The sequence below is a fragment of the Oncorhynchus keta genome, chromosome 10, assembly GCF_023373465.1.
Source record: "Oncorhynchus keta strain PuntledgeMale-10-30-2019 chromosome 10, Oket_V2, whole genome shotgun sequence".
NCBI classification, from domain to species: domain Eukaryota; kingdom Metazoa; phylum Chordata; class Actinopteri; order Salmoniformes; family Salmonidae; genus Oncorhynchus; species Oncorhynchus keta.
This window is the reverse complement of record NC_068430.1, coordinates 39,246,803-39,271,341: the sequence shown is the minus strand read 5'-3', so window position 1 is coordinate 39,271,341 and position 24,539 is coordinate 39,246,803. Positions and strand designations below refer to the sequence as shown.

Here is a 24,539-nt window from a genome sequence, read left to right as displayed (position 1 = left end):
GCGGTAGTCACTTAAAAATCATGTTACACACTATTATTGCAGACAGAGTGAGTCCATGCAACTTATTACGTGACTTGTTAACTTCTTGGTGACGGGGCAGTATTTTCACATCCGGATGAAATGCATGCCCAAATTCAACTGCCTGCAACTCATCCCCAGAAGATTCGATATGCATATTATTAGTATATTTGGATAGAAAACACTCTGAAGTTACTAAAACTGTTTGAATCATGTCTGTGAGTATAACATAACTTATGTAGCAGGCGAAACGCCGAGGAAAAAAAGTTTTTTTTTTTTGGTCGCTCTCTTTTCAAAGGATTTTCATTGGGAATCCAGATTTCTAAGGGACCTTATTGCAGTTCCTACCGCTTCCACTGGATGTCACCAGTCTTTAGAAATTGGTTGAGGTTTTTCCTTCGTGTAATGAAGAAGTAGCCCTGTTCAAAACGAGGGTCACTTCAAGTGTACTGTTAGATAGAGGTGCGTGACCAGAAAGGTAACATCAGTTTCTTTTCTTCCTGTATTGAACACAGATCATCCCGTCATCAATTTTATTGATTGTTTACTTTTTTAAAAACACCTAAAGTTGTATTACAAAAGTAGTTTGAAATGTTTTGGCAAAGTTTACAGGTAACATTTGAGATATTCTGTAGTCACGTTGCGCAAGTTGGAACCGGTGTTTTTCTGGATCAAACGCGCCAAATAAATGTACATTTTGGATATATATCGACGGAATTAATCGAACAAAAGGACCATTTGTGATGTTTATGGGACATATTGTATTGGAGTGCCAACAAAAGAAGCTCGTCAAAGGTAAGGCATGATTTATATTTTTATTTCTGCGTTTTGTGTCGCGTCTGCAGGGTTGAAATATGTTCTCTCTCTTTGTTTACGGAGGTGCTACCCTCAGGTAATAGCATCGTTTGCTTTCACCGAAAAGCCTTTTTGAAATCTGACATGTTGGCTGGATTCACAAGTGTGATTTCACGAAAGTTGGATTTTTATAGTAATTTATTTGAATTTGGCGCTCTGCATTTTCACTGGCTTTTGGCCAGGTGGTACGCTAGCGTATCCCATAGAGGTTAAGCACATTTTTACTCCTGAACTTATTTAGGCTTTCCATAACAAAAGGGTTGAATACTTATTGACTCAAGACATTTCAGCTTTTAATTTTTAATTAAACGTGTAAAAACATAATACCCCATTGTGTCAAGTCGAAATAAGTGTAGATCAGTGACACAAAATCAAAATTTAATACATTTTAAATTCAGACTAACACAACAAAATGTGCAAAAACTTTCTGAAGGCACTGTAGTTGAAAATATTGACCAACTAATCAACTTGGCATTTAACCATCTTTCTGCTCAACTATACAATTAGTGAGTGCAGGTTGTTTTTCTCATACATACATTTTTTTTTAACACTGTTTGGACTTAGGTAACCCAAAAATACACTTAGGCAGCCCACCCAAGGATTTCAATGGCAGAAAAATCCCTGTAGTGTACTCAGCAGTGACTACTTGGGAGCTAGCCATCATTAGCTTGGAGCCCTGTATTAGCATTAGCAGAAGTAAATTAGAGCGCTCTTACAAGACACGTCACAACAAGAGTGGTCTGAACACAAGAGTGGAGAACCAATATTTTTTTAAAGAATAGTTACATTTAGGCCAGAGATCCAATTAAAAGAACACACGGTCAGATAGCAAAATAAAATCATTCAAATTCCAGTTGCTTGGTAATGACACAAAAAAAATCTCAACGTAAGCCACTGTAACCGATTGTTTCTTCAAGCCTCTTTACCTTATAAATTGTTATCTTTCTCTCTCCAGCTAAACCACCTCTACCTTCTCACTTCTCTCCCTAACACCAGCTGCCAGCACCAATAATACTTTCTTAATTAGTCGTTTAAACAATCACGTTAGTCCATGCACGCCTCCCCAAACACAGCCAGGTCCACAGGCGGGTCACTGCCCCCGATCCCCAGGGACCCCTCATTAGAGACACCACCCCTCCTTTCCAGGTCGAACTGGAACGCTCCGCATGGGGCCGAGGTGGAGTAATGAGGCTTCGGTCATAACCAAGTCCGCAAGGAAATGAGATTCGGATAATGAAAAGGCAGTGGGGGTGAGGTATCACTGGTAACTAAAGCTCTCCTAGCCCTAACCACGCATACCTCAGGGACATGGCTTCTTTGGGCAATTACATAATGCTGGAGAACATCCTGCTGTACCATGGCGTGCGAGCAGGGGAGAGGGAAAGAAGGGCAGTTTTGGGTTGATAATTCATTCAGGAACAGGGATTATAAAGGCTGAAACTGACTGAAATTATAGATCTGTATGAGGAAATTCACCACCACCAGTTACTACTAAATCACAGTAACATAATTACCATTACTAGCCTTTTACTTCGCTTAAAAAGACAATACTAACTTTCAAATTGGTTGTTTTACAAATGTAAAACATTAGTGAATATGATGTAATATGACAGTAAATGACAGCAAAGCAAATGAGGGTGCTGGCAGAGATAATTTAATAGATGATTCAATAGCAACAGATTAAATGTTCATGCAAACAATTGAGTAATCGTGTATGAAGGCCTTACCAAACAAGAAAACTTAAGGACCCAGTGCAATCAAAAACATGATTTTCCTGTGTTTTACATATTCCCACACTATGAGGTTAGAAAAATACTGTGAAATTCATAATGCCATTTTAGTGTAAGAACTGTTATAAAAGACCACCTGAAATTTCAGCCTGTTTTGGTGGGATAGAGTTGGTCATCACCAGGCGGTAAATTAGTTAAAGCATAGAAATGTGAGTTATAGATCTGTCACTTATTGAACGCAAGTCTAAGAAACACTAGAGAGCTGTTCAATGTGCGATATTTCTATCTGTCCCTTTTTGATTTTTTGTTCTCTTTCCGTTTTGTACACCAGCTTCAAACAACTGAAAATACAAATTATTTTGAAAATATATTTCAAAGCAGTTTAGAGGGTACACTATACTGGTTTACTCTGTCACAAACTGAATTTAGGCAAACTATTTGATTTTTAGCAACCAGGAAATGGCATTGCGATTTCCGCATAGTGCATCTTTAAAGCCAGACTCAGTCCTAAATACAATTTCACTTTTTTTCTGGCTTAATATACATCTCTAAATGTATAAATGAAAGATGAATTTGCCATTTGGATCACTTCAAAGTGATACCAATAAAGGTTTTACTTATTATAAGTACAGCAGCTTTGTTTACAAATTGATTTCTCCAGGTAATTTAATGCATAGGCCTATTGATCATTTCTCTTCCGCACTTTCTCTGTCCCTCTGATCCATGTATGACTACAGCAACACATCAACAATACATATCTAGCTACATGTACGTATATCCTTCTCAATACAAATAAGACTCAAATGAGAGTTGAGTGATACAGAATAAACTTGTAATTTAGCTGACAAATGCATGTCGTAATGGTTAAAAAACGCTTAAGCGACCGGGAGGTCTGTGGGGCGACGCACAATTGGCCTAGCGTCGTCCGGGTTAGGGAGGGCTTGGCCAGTAGGGATGTCCTTGTCTCATCGGGCACCAGCGACTCCTGTGGCGGGCCAGGCGCAGTACGCGATAACCAAGGTTGCCAGGTGCACGGTGTTTCCTCCGACACATTGGTGCGGCCGGCTTCCGGGTTGGATGCGCGCTGTGTTAAGAAGCAGTGCGGCTTGGTTGGGTATCGGAGGACGCATGACTTTCAACCTTCGTCTCTCCTGAGCCCGTACGGGTGTTGTAGCGATGAGACAAGATAGTAGCTACTAAAACAATTGGATACCACGAAATTGGGGAGAAAAGGGGGTTAAATTTAATATTATTGGCTCCTGGCTGTCAGTCCGTCTACCTGTCTGTGCGACAGGTGACGATACGCAGGAGCACAGATTGGTGGGTCTGTCATTACAAAGTTGCTTTGATGTTGCTAGCTTGAGCTTCTAAATGAAAACTGGAATTGTGGGTGATTTTCATTCAGCAAGGGATTGAGAATATTTTCCTAGTCAAACACTTGCTAGTTCGACCACATTTCCGACTTCTTAGCACGGCCAGTGCCAGCAGCATGCTAGACACTATGGATAATAATCACAAAGCCAGCTCTATCTACTGGTATGCAAGTGTGCGTTCTCTAATTCTCTCCTTCTCTCTTTCTTTCTCTCTCTTGGAGGACCTGAGCCCTAGGACCATGCCCCAGGACTACCTGACATGATGACTCCTTGCTGTCCCCAGTCCACCTGGCCGTGCTCCTGCTCCAGTTTCAACTGTTCTGCCTTATTATTATTCGACCATGCTGGTCATTTATGAACATTTTAACATCTTGGCCATGTTCTGTTATAATCTCCAACCGGCACAGCCAGAAGAGGACTGGCCACCTCACATAGCCTGGTTCCTCTCTAGGTTTCTTCCTAGGTTTTGGCCTTTCTAGGGAGTTTTTCCTAGCCACCGTGCTTCTACACCTGCATTGCTTGCTGTTTGGGGTTTTAGGCTGGGTTTCTGTACAGCACTTTGAGATATCAGCTGATGTACGAAGGGCTATATAAATAAATTTGATTTGAAGAAAACTAGCTAGAAACAGATCGATCGACACGCATTGCTTGCAAATGTGCAAGGCCTACCGGTGGGTGATTAAGCCAACAGCCAAATAAACTCATGCACTTGCAAACTTTGCTAGAGTTGATAGCTGGCTAATTGTTTTCCTCTTGGATGTGGAGTTTACTATTGTAACCTTTTGATGGTGAATTTATTCAACCCTATATTTGCTGAGGGTGGACTTCTCCAGGCAAGTGTTTACACTGCAAGAAATCAAGCAGATAATGGTGCTACTGTTGCACTGCAGTAGGTGGCCTATATCGTTGAACTTGTCTACTAAATTAAAATACAATTTTACTGCTGTAACATTCATAGCTGACTCCACGTGTAAATTGTAATTTTTATACAGTAGAGTAACCTACATGCTCGTTTTAGGCTACAAGCAAACCAGAACACAGGTGTCTGATACTGACTGATCGAAGGGTGGTTGGCCCAGCGGCCGCTATGAGAACTCATGTTATGATGTCTCGCCTGAGTTTATTTTGTCGCCCCAACAGTTTGATATTTCATAATCGTAAATGACGTAAATGAGACTTACTGAGTATGACTTTATAGACCAATAAGAAAGATAGTTCCAAACAGCTAGTTTTCAGTTTTCCCCCTCCCCACTCAATCCTAGAAAAATTATTCCTTGAGAAATTGCTCTTCCTAAGAAGTGATTTGTTTCTTTTTGAACATTTTGACTGAAAACAATCACAGTAACATACTTAATTGTTACCCATAAAAGGATTTGATATTTCGATATTAAGATAGAAATGGCTGCATTGGGCCTTTAAATGGTTAACCAATTAAAACAAGAATAAACAAACCCTGTTTAAAAAAAGCTCCTCTCATGTCCTTGTGTAGCTGCAAAGTGGGTTAGCTGGCAGAGGCCTGCCACAATGACATCATACAAAGAGGGTGCACTGGGAAGTGGAACCAATGACCTGACCCGAGGGTCAGTTCCTAAATTTAGGAAACCATGCGTACTCTCTCCCAACCTTGTAAAATCCCATGTGCACTTCTCACAGTGTTCAGGCTTGGCCTTATCCCATTAATTGTTTTATTTTTTATAAATACAAATAAATTCTTTGTCAGTGGGAGGTCTTGATATAAGCTTACTGACACATAAAATATATAGCCTATGGCTCTAATATGACCATACAAGTAAGTAGTAGCTTGACAACTCAAATTTAGAAAGATTGGAATTGATCATTTTCATCCATTTATTTAAAATGAGAACCATACATGGCCTCCTTTTCTAAATGGAATACACACTTCAAATAGGATCACTGACCAACCTCCTTCACTGCTGTCTTTCTAAAAGGTTTGAAATGGACACCTTGAGGAAAGGCGAGGCCATAAACTTGGACCACGAGAGAAATTGGGCGTGGGGCAAGTGGTTTAAGGTTGTGGGGGTGCTCTCCTAACAATGGGGGAACACAGTTAATACCCCGGCCACTCGATTGGACACAATCTGGAGGAGTGAGGCTGTGCAGGCCTCTGTGTGGAAGGAGCTCTTGATTTAGTTACACAGCTGAAACAAGAGCCTTTCACTTGCAAACAATGGACTGCTTTTCTGAGGGCTAGTGCTGGACAAGTGAGGAGCAAATTATGTGTGTGTGTGTGTGTGTGTTAAAAGAAATCATCTACTGCTGAAGTACTTTACGAGAGCCTGCTTTAAACAGAGAGAGGCCTAAGTGCGTAAGTCTCCATGGGAATCTTAGCTTGTTAGGGGGGCCTTTCTCCCTCCCTCTGGCTCTCCCCCGCTGTATTCCTGGACCAATGCAATTGTTTATTTTCGCCTATTGAGGTTGCTCCATTCACTGGCTTTCACATTTAACCAGCTCAATTGGAGTGAGAAAGCACTTATTCGAAGGAAAGAAATGTAGCATTCCATTGAGAGAACAGTAAGGCTGTAGCAGCAATAATTTAATTATTTAAAAAGAAAAGAGTTCAACTGACTGAGGGAACAACGTCAATCACATCAAGAGGGTGATTGCATCAAAATCTTATCTGAGCAGATGAGAATGGATAGCGTAGGAGCACATCACCTTGACGTTACAGAGCAAAGCTGTTTCAACAAAGCACAAAGAGTCCACAAAAGGTCCTGTAGAATAGAGCACAGAGCCCTGAAGGGGAGAAGTTCATTCTCCCTGCTCTGTTAACTGAACCTCAGTCCTGACAGAACAATGCTGTGCTCTGCTGCCCCTAGAGCCTGCTCCCATGTGTTACTGTTGTCGCCTTCTCTTCCCAGCCTGGACTGCTCTGAGGTGGACGAGCAAGCTCTTCTCTCCAGGTGGCTGGCCGGTCGCAGTGACAGACCCCTTCTCTGTAACAATCACCGTGGCTGCCAGGGCCTTTCTCCATCCTGTCACTAGCCATTATCCCTGACCAGCGAGAGCCTCTCAAGGACAATCAAACAGGATAGTGGATTCGAGTGGGGGGGGCATTGACCAAAATCTGATGTACACCCCTCCCCTCACAGCGCAAGCCTCATAGCAGGAGGGACGACAACACAAAAGACAAAGGAAGGAGTCAAATGTGTCAGAGGGGTGAGGTAAGGGTTAAGTCAGGTTCACTGATTACCTCCAGTCAAGGTTAAATTTTTTTTTTTTTTTAAGATTTGCAAATTGACCGATCGACTGTCCAACGGTGACAGTGTTCTCAATAGCATGACTACATTCTACTAACGACAGCCATATCTTCACAACACATAACATGTAAGTTACAATCCCTGAACAGATCAATTGACAGATATACCACCATCTCCCATAAGGCGATAAAGACCACCCGATAAAAGCTACTATATGTGTGCAACTTAAGAATAAAGTTCATTACAGAAAAAGTTGTGTACCAAAACAGAAAACGCCTCAACTCGACATTTTGAACTTTTCATTTATCTTTTAACTAATAAATATATATTACCTGTGTGACGGTTGTCCTATGCCCTGTCACTTAATCTAAAGACTTGCCTTGAATAACCAGACATAACTAGACATGAATAACTAGACGTTGATTAAGCAAATGATTTATTATGAGAAAAACACTTATTGTATGTACAGTGCATTCGGAAAGTATTCAGACCCCTTGACTTTTTCCACATTTTAATGCCTTATTCTAAAATGGGTTGTATAAAAAAAAAATAGCAATCTACACACAATACCCCATAATGACAAAGTAAAAACAGTTATTTAGACATTTTTGCAAATGGAAGAAGTTTAGAACCACCAAGACTCTTCCTAGAGCTGGCCACCTGGCCAAACTGAGCAATCGGGGGAGAAGGGCCTTGGTCAGGGAGGTGACCAAGAACCCGATGGTCACTCTGACAGAGCTCCAGAGTTCCTATGTTGAGATGGGAGAATCTTCCAAAAGGACAACCATCTCTGCAGCACTCCACCAAATCAGGCTTTTACAGTAGAGTGGCCAGACGGAAGCCACTCCTTAGTAAAAGGCACATGACAGCCCGCTTGGATTTTGCCAAGAGGCATCTAAAGGAGTCAGACCATGAGAAACAATATTATCTGGTCTGATGAAACCAAGACTGAACTCTTTGGCCTGAATGCCAGGCGTCAAATCTGGAAGAAATCTGGCACCATCCCTACGGTGAAGTATGGTGGTGGCAGCATCATGCTGTGTGGATGTTTTTCAGTGGCAGGGACTGAGAGACTAGTCAGAATTGAGGGAAAGATGAACGGAGCAAAGAGAGATCCTTGACGAAAACCTGCTCCAGAATGCTAAGGACCTCAGACTTGGACAAGTCTCTGAATGTCCTTGAGAGGCCAAGCCAGAGGCCGGACTTGAACCCAATCTAACATCTCTGGGGGGACCTGAAAATAGCTGTGCAGTGATGCTCACCATCCAACGTGACAGAGCTTGAGAGGATCTGCACAGTAGAATCAGAGAAACTCCCCAAATACAGGTGTACCAAGCGGATAGTGTCATACCCAAGATGACACGAGGCTGTAATCGCTGCCAAAGGTGCTTCAACAAAGTATTGAGTAAAGGGTCTGAATACTTACACAATGTAATATTTAATTTGATTTTTAATACATTTGCAAAAATAAAACATTCTTGCTTTGTCATTATGGTGTATTGTGTGTAGATTGATGAGGTTTAAAAAATCAATTTAATCCATTTTAGAATAAAGCTGTCACGTATTTTTGTTGTTAAAAAAGTCAAGGGGTCTGAATACTTTACGAATACACTGTATGTGTAGTTAGCGATGTTCTCCCGTTGTTTGATTATGGATCACCGGTTAAAGAAAAACATTTGGTTGCTTGACGTAACACCGGTTCTATGATCATGTGAGTGAGGTCTCTCACTATGGGTAAGTGATTCAAGGAAGCTCCAATCACACATCTGTTGTAGACAGACACGAGCGATGGCGAAGTTGGAAGCCCCCAATCTTTTATAAGGCTCCGTCATCCCCTACTAGCTTCACTTTCCAAGTATATGTTTTCTTCCTTACGCAAAGCGTGAAGGTAAACGTGGTGAAAGACGTCACTCATTCTCATAGAACGGGGTTACGTCAAGTAACCCAAAGGTTTATTTCAAAATACTTGTTCGATCTCTTTTACGATGCAGATATAGCCAACTCCCGTAGTTCTCATATACTCTCCGAAGCCAGGTTGTCTAGACAGAATCATCCACCAGAAATCCCGACACTAAGCACCGTATGCTCTAACGAGGGGGTTCCCCAACCTGGAGCATTACAGATCTCGAACAGAGATACAGTTAAACAATGCTCATGATGCAGCCAAACCTCCAGTGGAATGAGCTCTCAGGCCCTCTGAAGGTGGTAAATCCTTGCTATTATAGACCACTATAATAGCATCCACTATCCAATGGGATAAGAGCCGGCGAGAAATGGGCCTCCCTGCGTGGGGAGGTGCCGAAGAGACAAAGAGCTGGTCGCTCTTTCTAAGGGCTCTTGTCCTGTCCATGTAGATGCTCCACAAGTGGTGGAGACGCCATTCCACCAAAAAGGAAAAAGGCGGTGGGTGAAAGGCTGACAGCTCCAAAGTGAGTCTATTGTAAGTACTACTTACTTTAGGCACAAAAGCGGGGTTAGGTTGTCGGGTAACATTGGACAACCCAGGGGCAAAGTGCAGGCATGAGTGGTGGACAGACAGTGCGTGCAGCTCTCCCACTCGCTATGCGGATGTAATGGCTAAAAGTAAAGCAGTTTTAAATGAGATAAGTCTCACTTCCCCGCTTCCAGCGGCGGCTGTGAAATGGTCTCAAGCACAATAGATAGGTCCCAGGATGGGACTAGCTTCTTGGATAGCGGGTGAAAGCGACGCCACCCTTCATAAAAATGTCAGATAAGGGGGTGTCTCGCCTCTGTACCGTAATTTAAGTTCATATAGCAGGCAGAGATGGTCCCACAGAAAGCAATGTACCTCTGAAAATGAGTACAGAAAGGGAGTAACCCATTTCCGCTCGCATCATCTCTCAAACACACGCCACTCGTTGTCATAAAATGAGTGTGTAGAAGGACCCTACGCTCGGAATAGTCTCCACAACACAGAGCGGTAGGCCTGTCACAGTAAAGGGCAACTTCATCACTTTTTAACCTCATTTTCATTATCTCCAGCACAATATCAGGTCAACATGTGTGAAAACGTCACGTTTTGTAGAAGAAAAAAAAAAAGGTAAAAAGTTGATAACATTAAAAAAAAAAAAAATTAAAAGGGAAATAGTGATTTTCAAAACACAGATCCAGGGTAACGTGGGGAGAAAGCAAATACCCTCCCTTGGGCTAGAACTCAATGCAGGTTTTGAATGTTTAAAAAAAATTTTTTTTTAAATCCAAACCTGTGATTTCACAGAGAAGCATTTTCTTAAGACCTTTCTTATCTTTTTAACTACAGATCATATAAACACGGTGTTCATTAATGTAAACACTTGTTTGGTGCTGGAGATGAATATAAGGTTGAAAAATGGCTGAGCTGCCCTTCAAGATTCACCCTCTCACAGGCCAGGCACAAAGAGCCAGCATGTACAGACGAGGACGGAAAATCTCTGTTTCCTTGGGTCAACAGATCCCTGCATAACGGTAACTGCCAGGGCTGGTCGTTCCCTCACTCTGGAGAGTGTGGGAAGAATCAGACAGAGGGGGGCGTAAAGACGCACCCATGGCAATGGGTGTGCCATCACGTCCACCCATAGTGGCGCATCGTCGCTTGCCAGTGTAAAGAACAGTGGGCAGTGTGCGTTTACGCACAATGCCAAAATATCTACGGACGCCTGTTCGTATTTCTCCCATATTTGGGCCACTACAAAAGAGGTGAGGTTCCCACTACCCGTACAAGGGATTCCCTCTGGACAACAAATCCGCTTCTGTATTCATTATGCCTTTCTGTGTGACCGTATGCCCCAGACTGAACACGAAGAGGCATAGACGGAATGACGTGACTCGCCTCTCTGATTGGGTGGCCTGGAAATAAATATTACTTATTCTGATATTCTGTTCTGTGTGGGCACCAAACAGCTCTTTATCGGATTGATCCTGAGACCAATCTCTGTGAGGTAGATTGTAAGGATAGTCGTGTCTCTTACTGCTTGCTCCTATTTGCAGGTACAGAGCAGGTAGTAGTCTATATACAGTACACAGAGATTCTGAGCCCCCTGCACCTCAGTGGGTTCAATGCCACCTCCACACATTGTTGAAAATCTGAGGGGCTAGTAATAGTCCAAATAGACCAGTGAGATACTTATAGGCCATGCCCTGAAAGGCAAACTTGAGAAACATCCTATGTGCTGGCAGAATGTTTGTGAAAATAAGCGTCCTGCAGATCGACAGAAGTGAAAGAATCGCCTTGACGAATGGAGCGAGACAGCACATTGTGCGTAAGCATACGGAACATGAACTTTTATCAGATGGCTGTTGAGGACCCGTAGGTCCGAGACAGGGCTAACTAGTAATTCTAGGAATTTAGTGCGTGGCTTACTTCACCCAGTACAGGGACTGCAGTAGCTATAACTCTGGGAGAGAAGGTTCTGTCAACCAGGTTGTATGTGTACTACTCAAAGCCTGACTTTTGGTTCCATACAGCTCAGTGGGATAAACACCTAGCAAGCTAGCTAAACAATGAACCATAATCCCAACTCATAACGTTACTACCCTGCATGACTCTACAGGTAGCCAAGCAACCAGGCTCAATGTTAGCTAGCTAATATTAAGCTATAACTAGCAATGGCTCTGAGATACGAATAATATTATTACACAGATCATACATGTAACGTTAGCTAGCGGGCTAGGCAGCTAACGTTACCTAGCTAGCTAACAGTACACTAACTTGAAATGAAAACGACTTTGAGCATTTTGTGGGTTCTCTTTTAGACTCTGATTGCAAATATGAAGACGAATGCAATAATTTTCTCCATCTCCTTAGCTATCCACTGATTTCAAAACTCGGGCCTCCAGGAAGTGGAGAGCAACACTTATGCAGTTTTACTACGTGAAATATTTTTTAAAAGCAGATCACATTATATACAGAAGTGTGCTATACGGCAGACCAATTCTAACTCATCTCTCGGCATGTCCAGCCCACTCATTATCTCAGCCAATCATGGCTAGCGGGAAGGTTGCTGACTTTTTCCATGGATAAACAAACTAGGCTCATAATTTAACAATTGAATGACGTCTGTAAATACAAATACAAGTTTGTTATTAAGGCACATGAAAGTTCATATGTTCCAGAAGGCATTTCTACAAAAAAAATGCATTTTGATAAAATAAAATAAAGTTTACGTTCAAATGGCTCTCCTGTGAAGTAGTGATGCGTGACATATGCCTAGCTTCCTGGGTCTACTTTAAAAAATATATTTATTTATTTAATTAATATGCAAAAATAGAGAAAATCAGAAAGGGGGGGGAAATACTTTTCCACAGCACTGTATGTATACATCATTGTCAAAATCAATTGTACCTTTATTAAGTATCAGCCAAATGTGGTTAGTACCTTCTTTAATTTCATTCAGTGCTAAATCCTGTTTATGCCAAATTATGATTACACCGGAGTCCCGACCCTGTTTAATGTTTTTATGTTTGATTGATGGTAGTAAACCTTTGTAGCTTTAGGGACACGGAGTATCAATGCCTCCACAACACCATGTTTCGAGAAGGATTATGATGTCCTGTCCCTTGACGTATTAAAGAAATTCTGGATTTGCTCTGCTCTTTTAGAACAAAAATACGAACAGTATAGGCCCTGGATATTCCAAGAGCTGATAGTTAATAATCTCATTCATAATAAGTGATATTCACTGGTTTGAGTAAAGTACATTGATAGTTCATATAAGGCAATCAAATCAATTTAAATAATTAAATTAGGCTCTAATCTATGGGTTTCACATGACTGGGAATAAAGGTATGTCTCTGCTGGTCACAGATACCTTTAAAAAAATGGTAAGGGCGTGGATCAGAAAACCAGTCAGTATCTGGTGTGATCACCATTTGCCTCATGCAGCGAAATACATCTCCTTTGCGTAGAGTTGATCAAGCTCTTGATTTTGCGGCCTGTTGAATGTTGACCCACTCCTCTTCAATGGCTGTGCGAAGTTGGAACACGCTGTCCTACATATCGATCCAGAGCATCCCAAACATGCTCAATGGGTGACATGTCTGGTCAGTATTAAGGCAATGGAAGAACTGTCATTTTTAGCTTCCAGGAACTGTGTAAAGATCCTTGCAACATAGGGCCGTGCATTATCATGCTGAAACATGAAGTAATGGCAGCAGATGAATAGCACGACAATGGGCCAAAGGATCTCATCATGGCATCTCTGTGCATTCAATTGGCAACCGTGTTCGTTGTCCGTAGCTTATGCCTGCCCATACCATAACCCCACAATGGGGCACTCTGTTCACAACGATGACATCAGCAAACCGTTCGCCCACACGATACAGGGAGCGATAGAGAGAAGAGTGATAGAGAGAAGAGAACGATCAAGAGAAGACGAGCAGGTGTTCACATACTTTTGGTTATGAAGTGAATTCATGAGTCAGCTTACCGTTTTGGCGACAGAGGACACATTCATGCCAAAGCGCTCTGCCCGCTTCTTCAGGACCTCAACGCTGACCTAACGCCACAGAGGGAGGAGAGGTGTTATTTATGTGCTCCATAAAGACAAGTCAGGTGTTCACAAACTCCTATTCATAACATCACAGTGAAAAAGTGAGGAAAACCAGATCCTGTCATCCTCTTACAAACAGAAAACCACAGGCTTATTCTTCTCCAATAAACTGGGATGCAAACAGGTGAGGGTCCAAAAAGGTGACAATTTGCATATTACTTACATATTGTCAGAGAATAACAAGTGCCTATTTGAACAATCTCAATACTCCTAACTTTCCAAACCACAATAGACAGAGAAAATTGTGTCGTGCGGTATTGGGGAGTTGGGCTCTTTGGCCTGGGTTTAAGGTTAATCATGACATGATCATCTCAGTCTCCCCAGACAGAGTTAGGATTTTCATATTTTCTTGTTGAGGACATGTATTTTCCAGTGGGTTTAATGAAGAATTGTAAGGTGAAGGCCTAGGCTATCTGCTAAAATAACAAAATTATTTTCAGCCAACATTAAAACAACTCTCTCATTTTAATATAATCTGACCTGTCACACACACACACGACTCATACTTTAAAAAATATATATATATATTTGACCTTTATTTTACTAGGCAAGTCAGTTAAGAACAAATTATTATTTTCAATGACGGCCTAGGAACAGTGGGTTAACTGCCTGTTCAGGGGCAGAACGACAGATTTTGTACCTTGTCAGCTCAGGGATTTGAACTTGCAACCTTTCGGTTACTAGTCCAATGCTCTAACCACTAGGCTACCCTGCCCCCCCATTCTTTTTACAAAAATTATTTTAATGCTCAAAATAATAAACAGTAACAGGCTGTAAATTGCATGACCTGGCTTGTCTATCTTTACATTTATTTTTAAACGTGGGAGGGGTGTGCTGCAATCCCTTGACATCAGTCTCTGCATCTAACTTCAGCCAGGCCCAGCTCCACTTGACCCTCAAACCTGACTCAAGCTTAGACAGTGACTCCCTCTCCTAAAACTCTCATTCTGAAAACGAAAGCATAGCATACATTACACTATTTAATAGAAAGATGCCAACAACACAGTATAATAATATGTACATTTGATTTTCTAATTTCCTACATAATAACTAGACTACCCACAATGTGATAATGTGGGTTTGCCTAAGGTCAGTACTCAAACACGGCACCAGTGGGTCCTTATTCATTGGTATCATTGTTAGAGTATTGGAACATTATGACCCCAGTATACACCGTTGTGTGTGCGCTACCATGCTAGGTTTAGTAATAAAGTAACCAAGTTTATAAAGTTACTCCCTCGCCTCCTCCAATGCATATAAGTGTTCCGTGGATTATTAGACAGACATGTGAAGTAAGCTGAGGCAACACATAGTTAATGGAGGCATGCAGGTGGTAATGTTAGCTTGCCAACGTAGATGCTAACGTAGCTAGCTGGCTAACATCAGCTAGCTAATGTTAACTTCGTGTGTAATAATTTGTGCTATTGAAACATACAAGCTATAATTAGCTTTTCATCAGGGATAATCGCAGCATTATTTCAAACACAGGTTACTTACCTCGAGTTGCATTAAAAATTTCCCAGACAGGAACAAAGTTTTTGCATGGAATGTGTGATGAGGCGGCTCTGATCACACATGGAGAAGATTTTTTTGCGCATCTCTTTTATAGCTCAATGGGAGATACACACTGCGTCTGCCCACTTTTCATCAGAACCCCCACGTTTTTTTTACAGCTCTACACGGTTCACGTGGATGACTGTTTTGAAATAAAAGCAATGAATATCACCGAAAAATGACAAGTTTGCATGCCTGCAAGGCGGTCGGAAGGGTGGTGGGGAGTGTTCAGGTTTCGGATTCCCTCACCTTTTTATCAGGGTTTAGATCATTCAATCACACATTTCTTATAGAAAAACAAAAATGGATGTTCTAAGAACACAACAATGCTAAAACCACACCAGACCACTTTTGAGGTCTGGGAAACATTTAGACATATTTAATGTAGTTACCCTTTAATTCAAGTTTGCATGCACCAAGCACAGTTTTTTTGGTTAGCAGTGTTCCGTAGCGTACACTGGATTGATGCAAATAATCACAATCTCATTCTGTCAAGTAAGCTACTTTGTAGCTACAGGTAGTTAACATTTAAAACGCCCACACCAGTAGAAATCCACTTTCTGAGCTGAAAGATAATGGCCAGACCTTAACCATGTTGTTGGCGCCGACAGAGATGGTCGCCCTGCTTCAGGTCCTTAGAACGGTTTTTTATTTATTTTATGTACTATTTCTTACATTGTTAGCCCAGAAAATGTTGTTATTACATACAGCCGGGAAGAACTATTGGATATAAAAGCAACGTCAACTTACCATCATTTCAACCAGGAATACATCTTTCCCAAAGGGGATCCTTTGTTCACACCTCCACCCTGGACATACGATCTTATCCCAGAGGTCGACCCAAAACAACGCGGTCGCCACAGGAGAGGCAGACGGAGCGGCCTACTGCTCGGACTCAGAAGATGAGCACACCATCCACCGCTTCCTAGCATATTACTCGCCAATGTCCAATCTCTAGATAACAAGGTATACGAAATTAGGGCACGAGTTGCCTTCCAGAGAGACATCAGAGATTCTAACATTCTCTGTTTCACAGAAACACGGCTCACTAGGGATACGTTGTCAGAGTCTGTTACAGCCACCCGGTTTCTTCACGAATCGTTCCAACGGAAACAAATGTCTCTCTGGTAAGAAGAAGGGGGTGTATGCCTTATGATTAACGACTCATGGTGAAATCACAACAACATACAGGACCTCAAGTCCTTTTGTTCACCTGACCTAGAATTCCTTACAATCAAATGCCGACCGCATTATCTTCCAAGAGAATTCTCTTAGATTATAGTCAAAGCCATGTATATCCCTCCCAAGCAGTTACCTCGTCGGCCCTGAAAGAACTTCACTGGACTCTATGAAAACTGGAAACCACACATCCTGGGGCTGCATTTATTGTAGCTGGGGATTTTAACAAAGCTAACCTAAGATCAATACTCCCTAAATTCTATCAGCATATCGAATGCGTGACACGAGCTGGCAGAATTCTGGATCATTGCTGCTCGAACTTCCGCAATGCACACAAAGCCCTAAGTGCCCTGGCTTCGGCATATCTGACCATGAATCCATTTTGTTGCTCCCAGCCTATAGACAGAAACTAAAACAGGAAACGCCCGTGAACAGGTCAATACAACGCTGGTCTGACCAATCGGATTCCATGCTTCAAGATTGCTTCAATCACGTGGACTGGGATATGTTCCGGATAGCCTCAGACAACAACATTGAATGTATACGCTGACTCGGTGAGTGAGTTTATTAGCAAGTGCATTTGAGAAGTCGTACCCGCTGTGACTATTAAAACCTTCCCTAACCAGAAACCGTGGAATAATGACAGCATTCGCGCAAAACTGAAAGCGCGAGCCACCACTTTTAATCATGGCAAGGCGATCACGGATTACAAAAAGAAAACCAGCCCCGTTGCGGACATTGACTTCTTGCTCCCAGACAAATTAAACAACTTCTTTGCTCGCTTTGAGGACAATACAGTGCCACTGCTCCGTGGCCAATGTGAGTAAAACATTTAAACGTGTTAAACCTCGCAGTGCTGCCGGCCCAAAGGGCATCCCTAGCCGCGTCCTCAGAGCATGCGCAGACCAGCTGGCAGGTGTGTTTACGGACATATTCAACCAATTCCTATCTCAGTCTGCTGTCACTACATGCTTCAAGATGGCCACCATTGTTCCTGTTCCCAAGAAAGCTAAGGTAACTGAACTAAATGACTATCGCCCCGTTGCCCTCACTTCTGTCATCATGAAGTGCTTTGAAAGACTAGTCAAGGATCATATCACCTCCACCCTACTGGACACCCTAGACCCACTCCAATTTGCTTACCGCCCCAATAGATCCACTGACAATGCAATCACCACCACACTGCCCTATCCCATCTGGACAAGAGGAATACCTATGTAAGAATGCTGTTCATTGACTACAGCTCAGCATTTAACACCATAGTACCCTCCAAACTCGTCATTAAGCTCGAGACCCTGGGTCTCAACCCCGCCCTGTGCAACTAGGTCCTGGACTTTGACGGGCAGGTAGGAAACATCTCCACCCCGCTGATCCTCAACAATGGGTCCCCACGAGGGTGCGTCCTCAGCCCTCTCCTGTACTCCCTGTTCACCCATGACTGCTGGCCATGCCTGCTTCCAACTCAATCATCAAGTTTGCAGACGACACTACAGTGGTAGGCCTGATTACCACCAATTACGAGACGGCCTATAGGGAGGAGGTGAGGGCCCTCAAGAGTGTGGTGTCAGGAAAATAACCTCTCACTCAACTTCAACAAAACTAAGGAGATGTTCGTGGACTACAGGAAACAGCAGAGGGAGGGGGAGCAGGATGAAACAGCTGGGCTGCTGTGGAAAGGGGTTCATCAAAGCTGGAACTGAGAGACTGAAAAATAGCTTCTATCTCAAGGCCATCAGACTGTTTAACAGCCATCGCTAACATAGAGAGGCTGCTGCCAACATACAGACTAAAATCTCTGGCCACTTAAATAAATTGACTTAATAAAGGTATCACTAGTCACTTTAAATAACACCACTTTAATAATGCTTACATATCCTACATTACTCATCTCATATGTATATACTGTATTCTATACCATCTTGCCTATGTCGCACGCCATCGCTCATCCATGTATTTATATGTACATATTCTATTCATCCCTTTACATTTGTGTGTATAAGGTATTTGTTGTGAATGTGTTAGATTACTTGTTAGAGTTCGGGAACAAGAAGCACAAGCATTTCGATACACTCACATTAACCTGTTACTCCTACCCCCTACTTTTTCGAACATTCTGTTAAAAATCGCGCAACATTTCAGCGCCCTGCTGCTCATGCCAGGAATATAGTATATGCATATGATTAGTATGTGTGGATAGAAAACACTCAAGACGTTTATAAAACTGGTTAAATCACGGCTGTGACTATAACAGAACGTGCGTTTCATCGAAAAGCGCAGGAAAATCTGATCACTGAAAATTGGAAAATATATCAATGCGCCACTTGCATGAATTGTCTATGGGAAAGCAAATTACCTGGAGCCGAGATTGCAATTCCTACAGCTTCCACACGATGTCAACAGTCTTGTCATTTGCCTAGGCTTTGTTTCTTGGTCATTTGCCTAGGCTTTGTTTCTTGGTCAAACGAAGAAGAGACAGCCGATTTCTTCAGGTCTCGGACCGGATATTTTGGTTGAGATTTACCCGGACATTATTTCCAGACGTACCCCTATAGAATATACATCGCCTCGTGATCGCTTATTAACATTTACTAATACCTAAAGTTGCATTACAAAAGTGTTTTGTGAAAGTTTATCGTCAACTTTTTTCATTTAAAAAAATGACGTTACAAGACGCTATTTTTTTCGTTTATCACACAGTCTTCATAGATCGATATCTAGGCTATATATGGATCAATTTAATCGGAAAAAAGACCCAATAGTGATTATGGGACATCTAGGAGTGCCAACAAAGAAGATGGTCAAAGGTAATGAATGTTTTATATTTTATTTGTGCGGTTTGTGTAGCGCCGACTATGCTAATTATTTTGTTTACGTCCCCTGCGGGTCTTTTGGGGTGTTACATGCTATCAGATAATAGCTTCTCATGCTTTTGCCGAAAAGCATTTTAAAAATCTGACTTGTTGCCTGGATTCACAACGAGTGTAGCTTTAATTCAATACCCTGCATTTGTTGCACAACGATTTAGTCAAAGTATGATATATTTGGGCTTGAAGTGACAAATTTGAACTGCCCACTTTGTTTTGTATTTTCCTATGATTTGACATAGACATTTTCAGCCTACGTTTCGTTTGATTTAAAATGTTACTACCCACCAGCATGACATTGTTGAGTCAAACAGCCACGTGTCCACTTGGCCACTACAGCCATAGATCAAATTAAAATAGGGTGTGTAAAACTTATGTTTTTGCACATCCCTTTATTTTTTTGAGCAGTATATATCTATATACACTGCTCAAAAAAATAAAGGGAACACTTAAACAACACAATGTAACTCTAAGTCAATCACACTCCTGTGAAATCAAACTGTCCACTTAGGAAGCAACACTGATTGACAATACATTTCACATGCTGTTGTGCAAATGGAATAGACAACAGGTGGAAATTATAGGCATTTAGCAAGACACCCCCAATAAAGGAGTGGTTCTGCAGGTGGGGACCACATACCACTTCTCAGTTCCTATGCTTCCTGGCTGATGTTTGGTCACTGTTGAATGCTGGCGGTGCTTTCACTCTAGTGGTAGCATGAGACGGAGTCTACAACCCACACAAGTGGCTCAGGTAGTGCAGCTCATCCAGGATGGCACATCAATGCGAGCTGTGGCAAGAAGGTTTGCTGTGTCTGTCAGCGTAGTGTCCAGAGCATGGAGGCGCTACCAGGAGACAGGCCAGTACATCAGGAGACGTGGAGGAGGCCGTAGGAGGGCAACAACCCAGCAGCAGGACCGCTACCTCCGCCATTGTGCAAGGAGGAGCACTGCCAGAGCCATGCAAAATGACCTCCGGCAGGCCACAAATGTGCACGTGTCTGCTCAAACGGTCAGAAACAGACTCCATGAGGGTGGTATGAGGGCCCGACGTCCACAGGTGGGGGTTTTGCTTACAGCCCAACACCGTGCAGGACGTTTGGCATTTGCCAGAGAACACCAAGATTGGCAAATTCGCCACTGGTGCCCTGTGCTCTTCACAGATGAAAGCAGGTTCACAATGAGCATGTGACAGACGTGACAGAGTCCGGAGATGCCGTGGAGAACGTTCTGCTGCCTGCAACATCCTCCAGCATAACCGGTTTGGCGGTGGGTCAATCATGGTGTGGGGTGGCATTTCTTTGGGGGGCTGCACAGCCCTCGGTGTGCTCGCCAGAGGTAGCCTGACTGCCATTAGGTACCGAGATGAGATCCTCAGACCCCTTGTGAGACCATATGCTGGTGCGGTTGGCCCTGGGTTCCTCCTAATGCAAGACAATGCTAGACCTCATGTGGCTAGAGTGTGTCAGCAGTTCCTGCAAGAGGAAGGCATTGATGCTATGGACTGGCCCGCCCGTTCCCCAGACCTGAATCCAATTGAGCACATCTGGGACATCATGTCTCGCTCCACCCACCAATGCCACGTTGCACCACAGACTGTCCAGGAGTTGGTGGATGCTTTAGTTCAGGTCTGGGAGGAGATCCCTCAGGAGACCATCCGCCACCTCATCAGGAGCATGCCCAGGCGTTGTAGGGAGGTCATACAGGCACGTGGAGGCCACACACACTACTGAGCCTCATTTGGACTTGTTTTAAGGACATTACATCAAAGTTGGATCAGCCTGTAGTGTGGTTTTCCACTTTAATTTTGAGTGTGACTCCAAATCCAGACCTCCATGGGTTGATAAATTTGATTTCCATTGATAATTTTTGTGTGATTTTGTTGTCAGCACATTCAACTATGTAATGAAAAAAGTATTCAATAAGAATATTTCATTCATTCAGATCTAGGATGTGTTATTTTTGTGTTCCCTTTATTTTTTTGAGCAGTGTATATATACCATTTTATAAAATGTTATAATTGTGTGATATTAGCCATTTGCAAACTCGCTCCCCATCACCCCAAGATTAATGGTTTGACCAGTAAAGTTTTGCTTCACAACAGAGAAGGGGCTAGCTACATCCCAATATGGCGACCGGAGCATGGACGAATGGGTGTGTCGAAAGGAAAGTAGTGGGCGTGTGGAATGGAGTGGGTGTGTCAAAAGCTCTCTGCTATAGGTTAGATGGTTTTGACTGAGCTGATTTTTTCTTCTTCCATTTCTTATTACGTAACTACCATACATTGAGCTACCATACCGTAAGAGTGGACTGGATGGATGAGTCAGTCATATTTCACCATTACTTTTACACAAATAATTGTCCATTTTCAGTTATAAAACTGACGATTGTTTATTTTTTATTAAAAGTATTTTATGATGGGTGTACTGTTACTTCATTCGTTGTATGCGTGTACTTACTATAACAGTCAACCTGATATTGGCTAATGGCTACTAGGTAGCTACTTCCCACACCATTGCCGGACAGTAGTGCTTGTCAAGCGGGAGCGAATGGCACTGTGTCCCGGTGTTGCCGTTCATGCCCTCTCCATTGAGTAGTAGACTGTATGTAGGCTATGTATCATTTTACATTTACATTTAAGTCATTTAGCAGACGCTCTTATCCAGAGCGACTTATCATCTAGATGGTTATCAATATTAGTTATTTCTGGTGTAGGCTGCTATCCTATTTGGAGAAATAAAAAATGGAAGATGCCAAACTTTGGAAAAAACAATAGATGGAGAAGTCTTTGTCCAGTGGTTTCCATCTGTGGCAAAGTTTCCCTAAATAAATTATTATGATAAATCCATCTACAGAACCAGCAATAGAGCCAGCTGGTTAGTCTTTGAATACGGTGTAGTAAAACCCAGCAACAACAATAGATAACATTAGCTAGCTATATAAAATTAGCATGATAGCTAGCTAGATAAGATTAGCATGTTAACTACATACTCTGACAGCTGTCAGTGGCCTTGTTGTTGATGTTTATCAACTCCACATGGAAATTCCCACACCCAATTCGTGAATATGTATGTGTAGCCTTCGTGATTCTTTGGAGGTGGAACCTAAAAGTGCATTCCCTCTTTAGAACAAAAAATTGCTTCAAAATAGTAGGGGCAACTTCCTCTGGGGGGTCCTTTAATTGAGAAGGTTTTTGGGAAAGCCTTTCTATATTTTTTCCTGTTCCATATTATTTTGCCAAACTAATACAGGGAAAACACCAACATTGTCACAGCAATCTACAGTAAATGTGCCGATTATGTGAAGTGCCATTTTATGTGCAGGCATTGTCAAAATAGGAAAAATAAATATATTATATGAACCCCATTGATACTCACAGTTAGTTTACTATTTGCAACTGATGCACCTAATAGACAAAGAGAAAAAATATACATGAATTACAACATACAATTTTGACTGGTCATGCTGAAAAACCTATGAAAATCCAACTCACCTGGTTTGGAAGCCGGTGATAGAGCCGGTAAACCAAACCTGACAAACATCAGATCAATTCAATTAATATTCACTCTCACAGCCTACATCTTTTTAACATCCATTTTACTATCCTTTCGACAGCCCAATATGAGTTGACCCTGGAGTAGATTATTGCCACATAAAATATGTATATTAAATATTATTTTTACATAACTACCTGACACTGTTCACTGAGTAATGATCAAAACTTGATTGTCAACCACAATATTTCCTACATTTGAGGATATCAAGGGGTCATAAAAGTGTGAAACATTGCTGTTGCCTACATGCAAGATTAACAGTACACGACTGCTTTTACTTCATTTCGAACTTGAGTTATTACTATGCTATAAGCCGTCTCCTGACAGCACCACTGAATAATTTTCAACTTTGAAACCACCCAAGTCCCATCTTGGAAGTGATTGGCCCCGTCGGGCCATGACTCATTATACCCTGAGGGTATAATATGCACTGCCCAGCCACTCATGCTTTATTTAGCCACCACTGTTTATCAAAGCCACCATATATCACCTGTAAATTCATCTTTTCCGTCTAAACTTCTCAATTTCAGACGGCCAACACATTCGACCGAGCAGCGAAGATATTTTAGATTTAGATTCCTTCGGCGTTGGTCCATTTTGCAGCCTGAGTCAGCTGGCTTGCTACCCACTCTTTGCTAATGGTCCATCTAGCTATATAGCTAGCTAACGTGTCGCACTTGAGGAGACCAAGGATTCTGAGGTAAATATTTTATAAATCACTTTCCCAATCACGCTCAAACAGTGTTCATAAGCTTTGAGTGTGGGTACCAGACAGATTCATTCAGGTTTTTCTGTATAAATTTTTTTTTTCTCCTAGCCGCCCAGTCAGCAGCCATGCTGAACATAATGGTCCTCCTCCAGGCCTACCAGGCCCTCCTGGACATGGAAGGGCAGGCTACTCCAGATGTGTACGTCGAGCTCAGGAAGGCACACTACACATGAGGTGTGCTGCCTAGGATGTGGGCAGAATCATGGGATTCTCGGTAGGGACACACCGCCACTTGTGGCTCAACATCATTCAAATGTCAGAAAAAAAGAATGCTGCAGAACGGGCACTGACCAAGAACAGACGGAGAACACACACTACACCAATTTTAAAGGTTTCTGCACTGGCTGCCTGTGGGTTTTAGAATACATTTTAAGATTCTTCTATTGCCACCTTTCCAACAAGTCAGTTCATCAGATGTCTGCCCTGGTCAACTGTAAGTGCTGTTATTATGAAATAGAAACGTCTAGGAGCAACAACAGCTCAGCCGCGAAGTGGTAGGCCATAAAAGCTCACAGATAGGTACCTCCGAGTGATGAATCGTGCAGCGCGCAAAAATCGCCTGTCCTTGGTTGCAACACTCACTACTGAGTTTCAAACTGCCCCTGGAAACAAAGTTTGCCGGCATTGGACTCTGGAGCAGTGGAAACGCGTACTCTGGAGTGATGAATCACCCTTCAACGTCTGGCAGTCCGACAGACCAATCTGGTTTGGTGGATGGCAGGAGAACGCTACCAGCCCGAATGCATAGCACCAACTGTAAAGTTTGGTGGAGGAGGAATAATGGTCTGGGGCTGTTTTTCATGGTTCGGCTAGGCCCCTTGGTTCTAGACATTCTAGAAGATTCTGTGCCTCCAACTTTGTGGCAACAGTTTGGGGA

General features: G+C 42.4%; 1 protein-coding gene across 2 annotated transcripts in view; it reads right to left on the bottom strand.

The window, feature by feature from the left end:
• sarnp (SAP domain containing ribonucleoprotein) overlaps positions 1 to 24,539 on the bottom strand; it is a 58,570-nt gene that overhangs the window by 15,357 nt on the left and 18,674 nt on the right. For both annotated transcript variants that reach the window (XM_035778029.2, XM_035778030.2), the window contains exons 7-9: positions 22,833 to 22,870; positions 22,717 to 22,745; positions 13,620 to 13,688 (exon numbers count right to left, since the gene is read on the bottom strand). In XM_035778029.2, the coding sequence (XP_035633922.1) occupies positions 13,620 to 13,688; positions 22,717 to 22,745; positions 22,833 to 22,870 (136 nt within the window). The remainder of the gene's footprint in view (positions 1 to 13,619; positions 13,689 to 22,716; positions 22,746 to 22,832; positions 22,871 to 24,539) is intronic.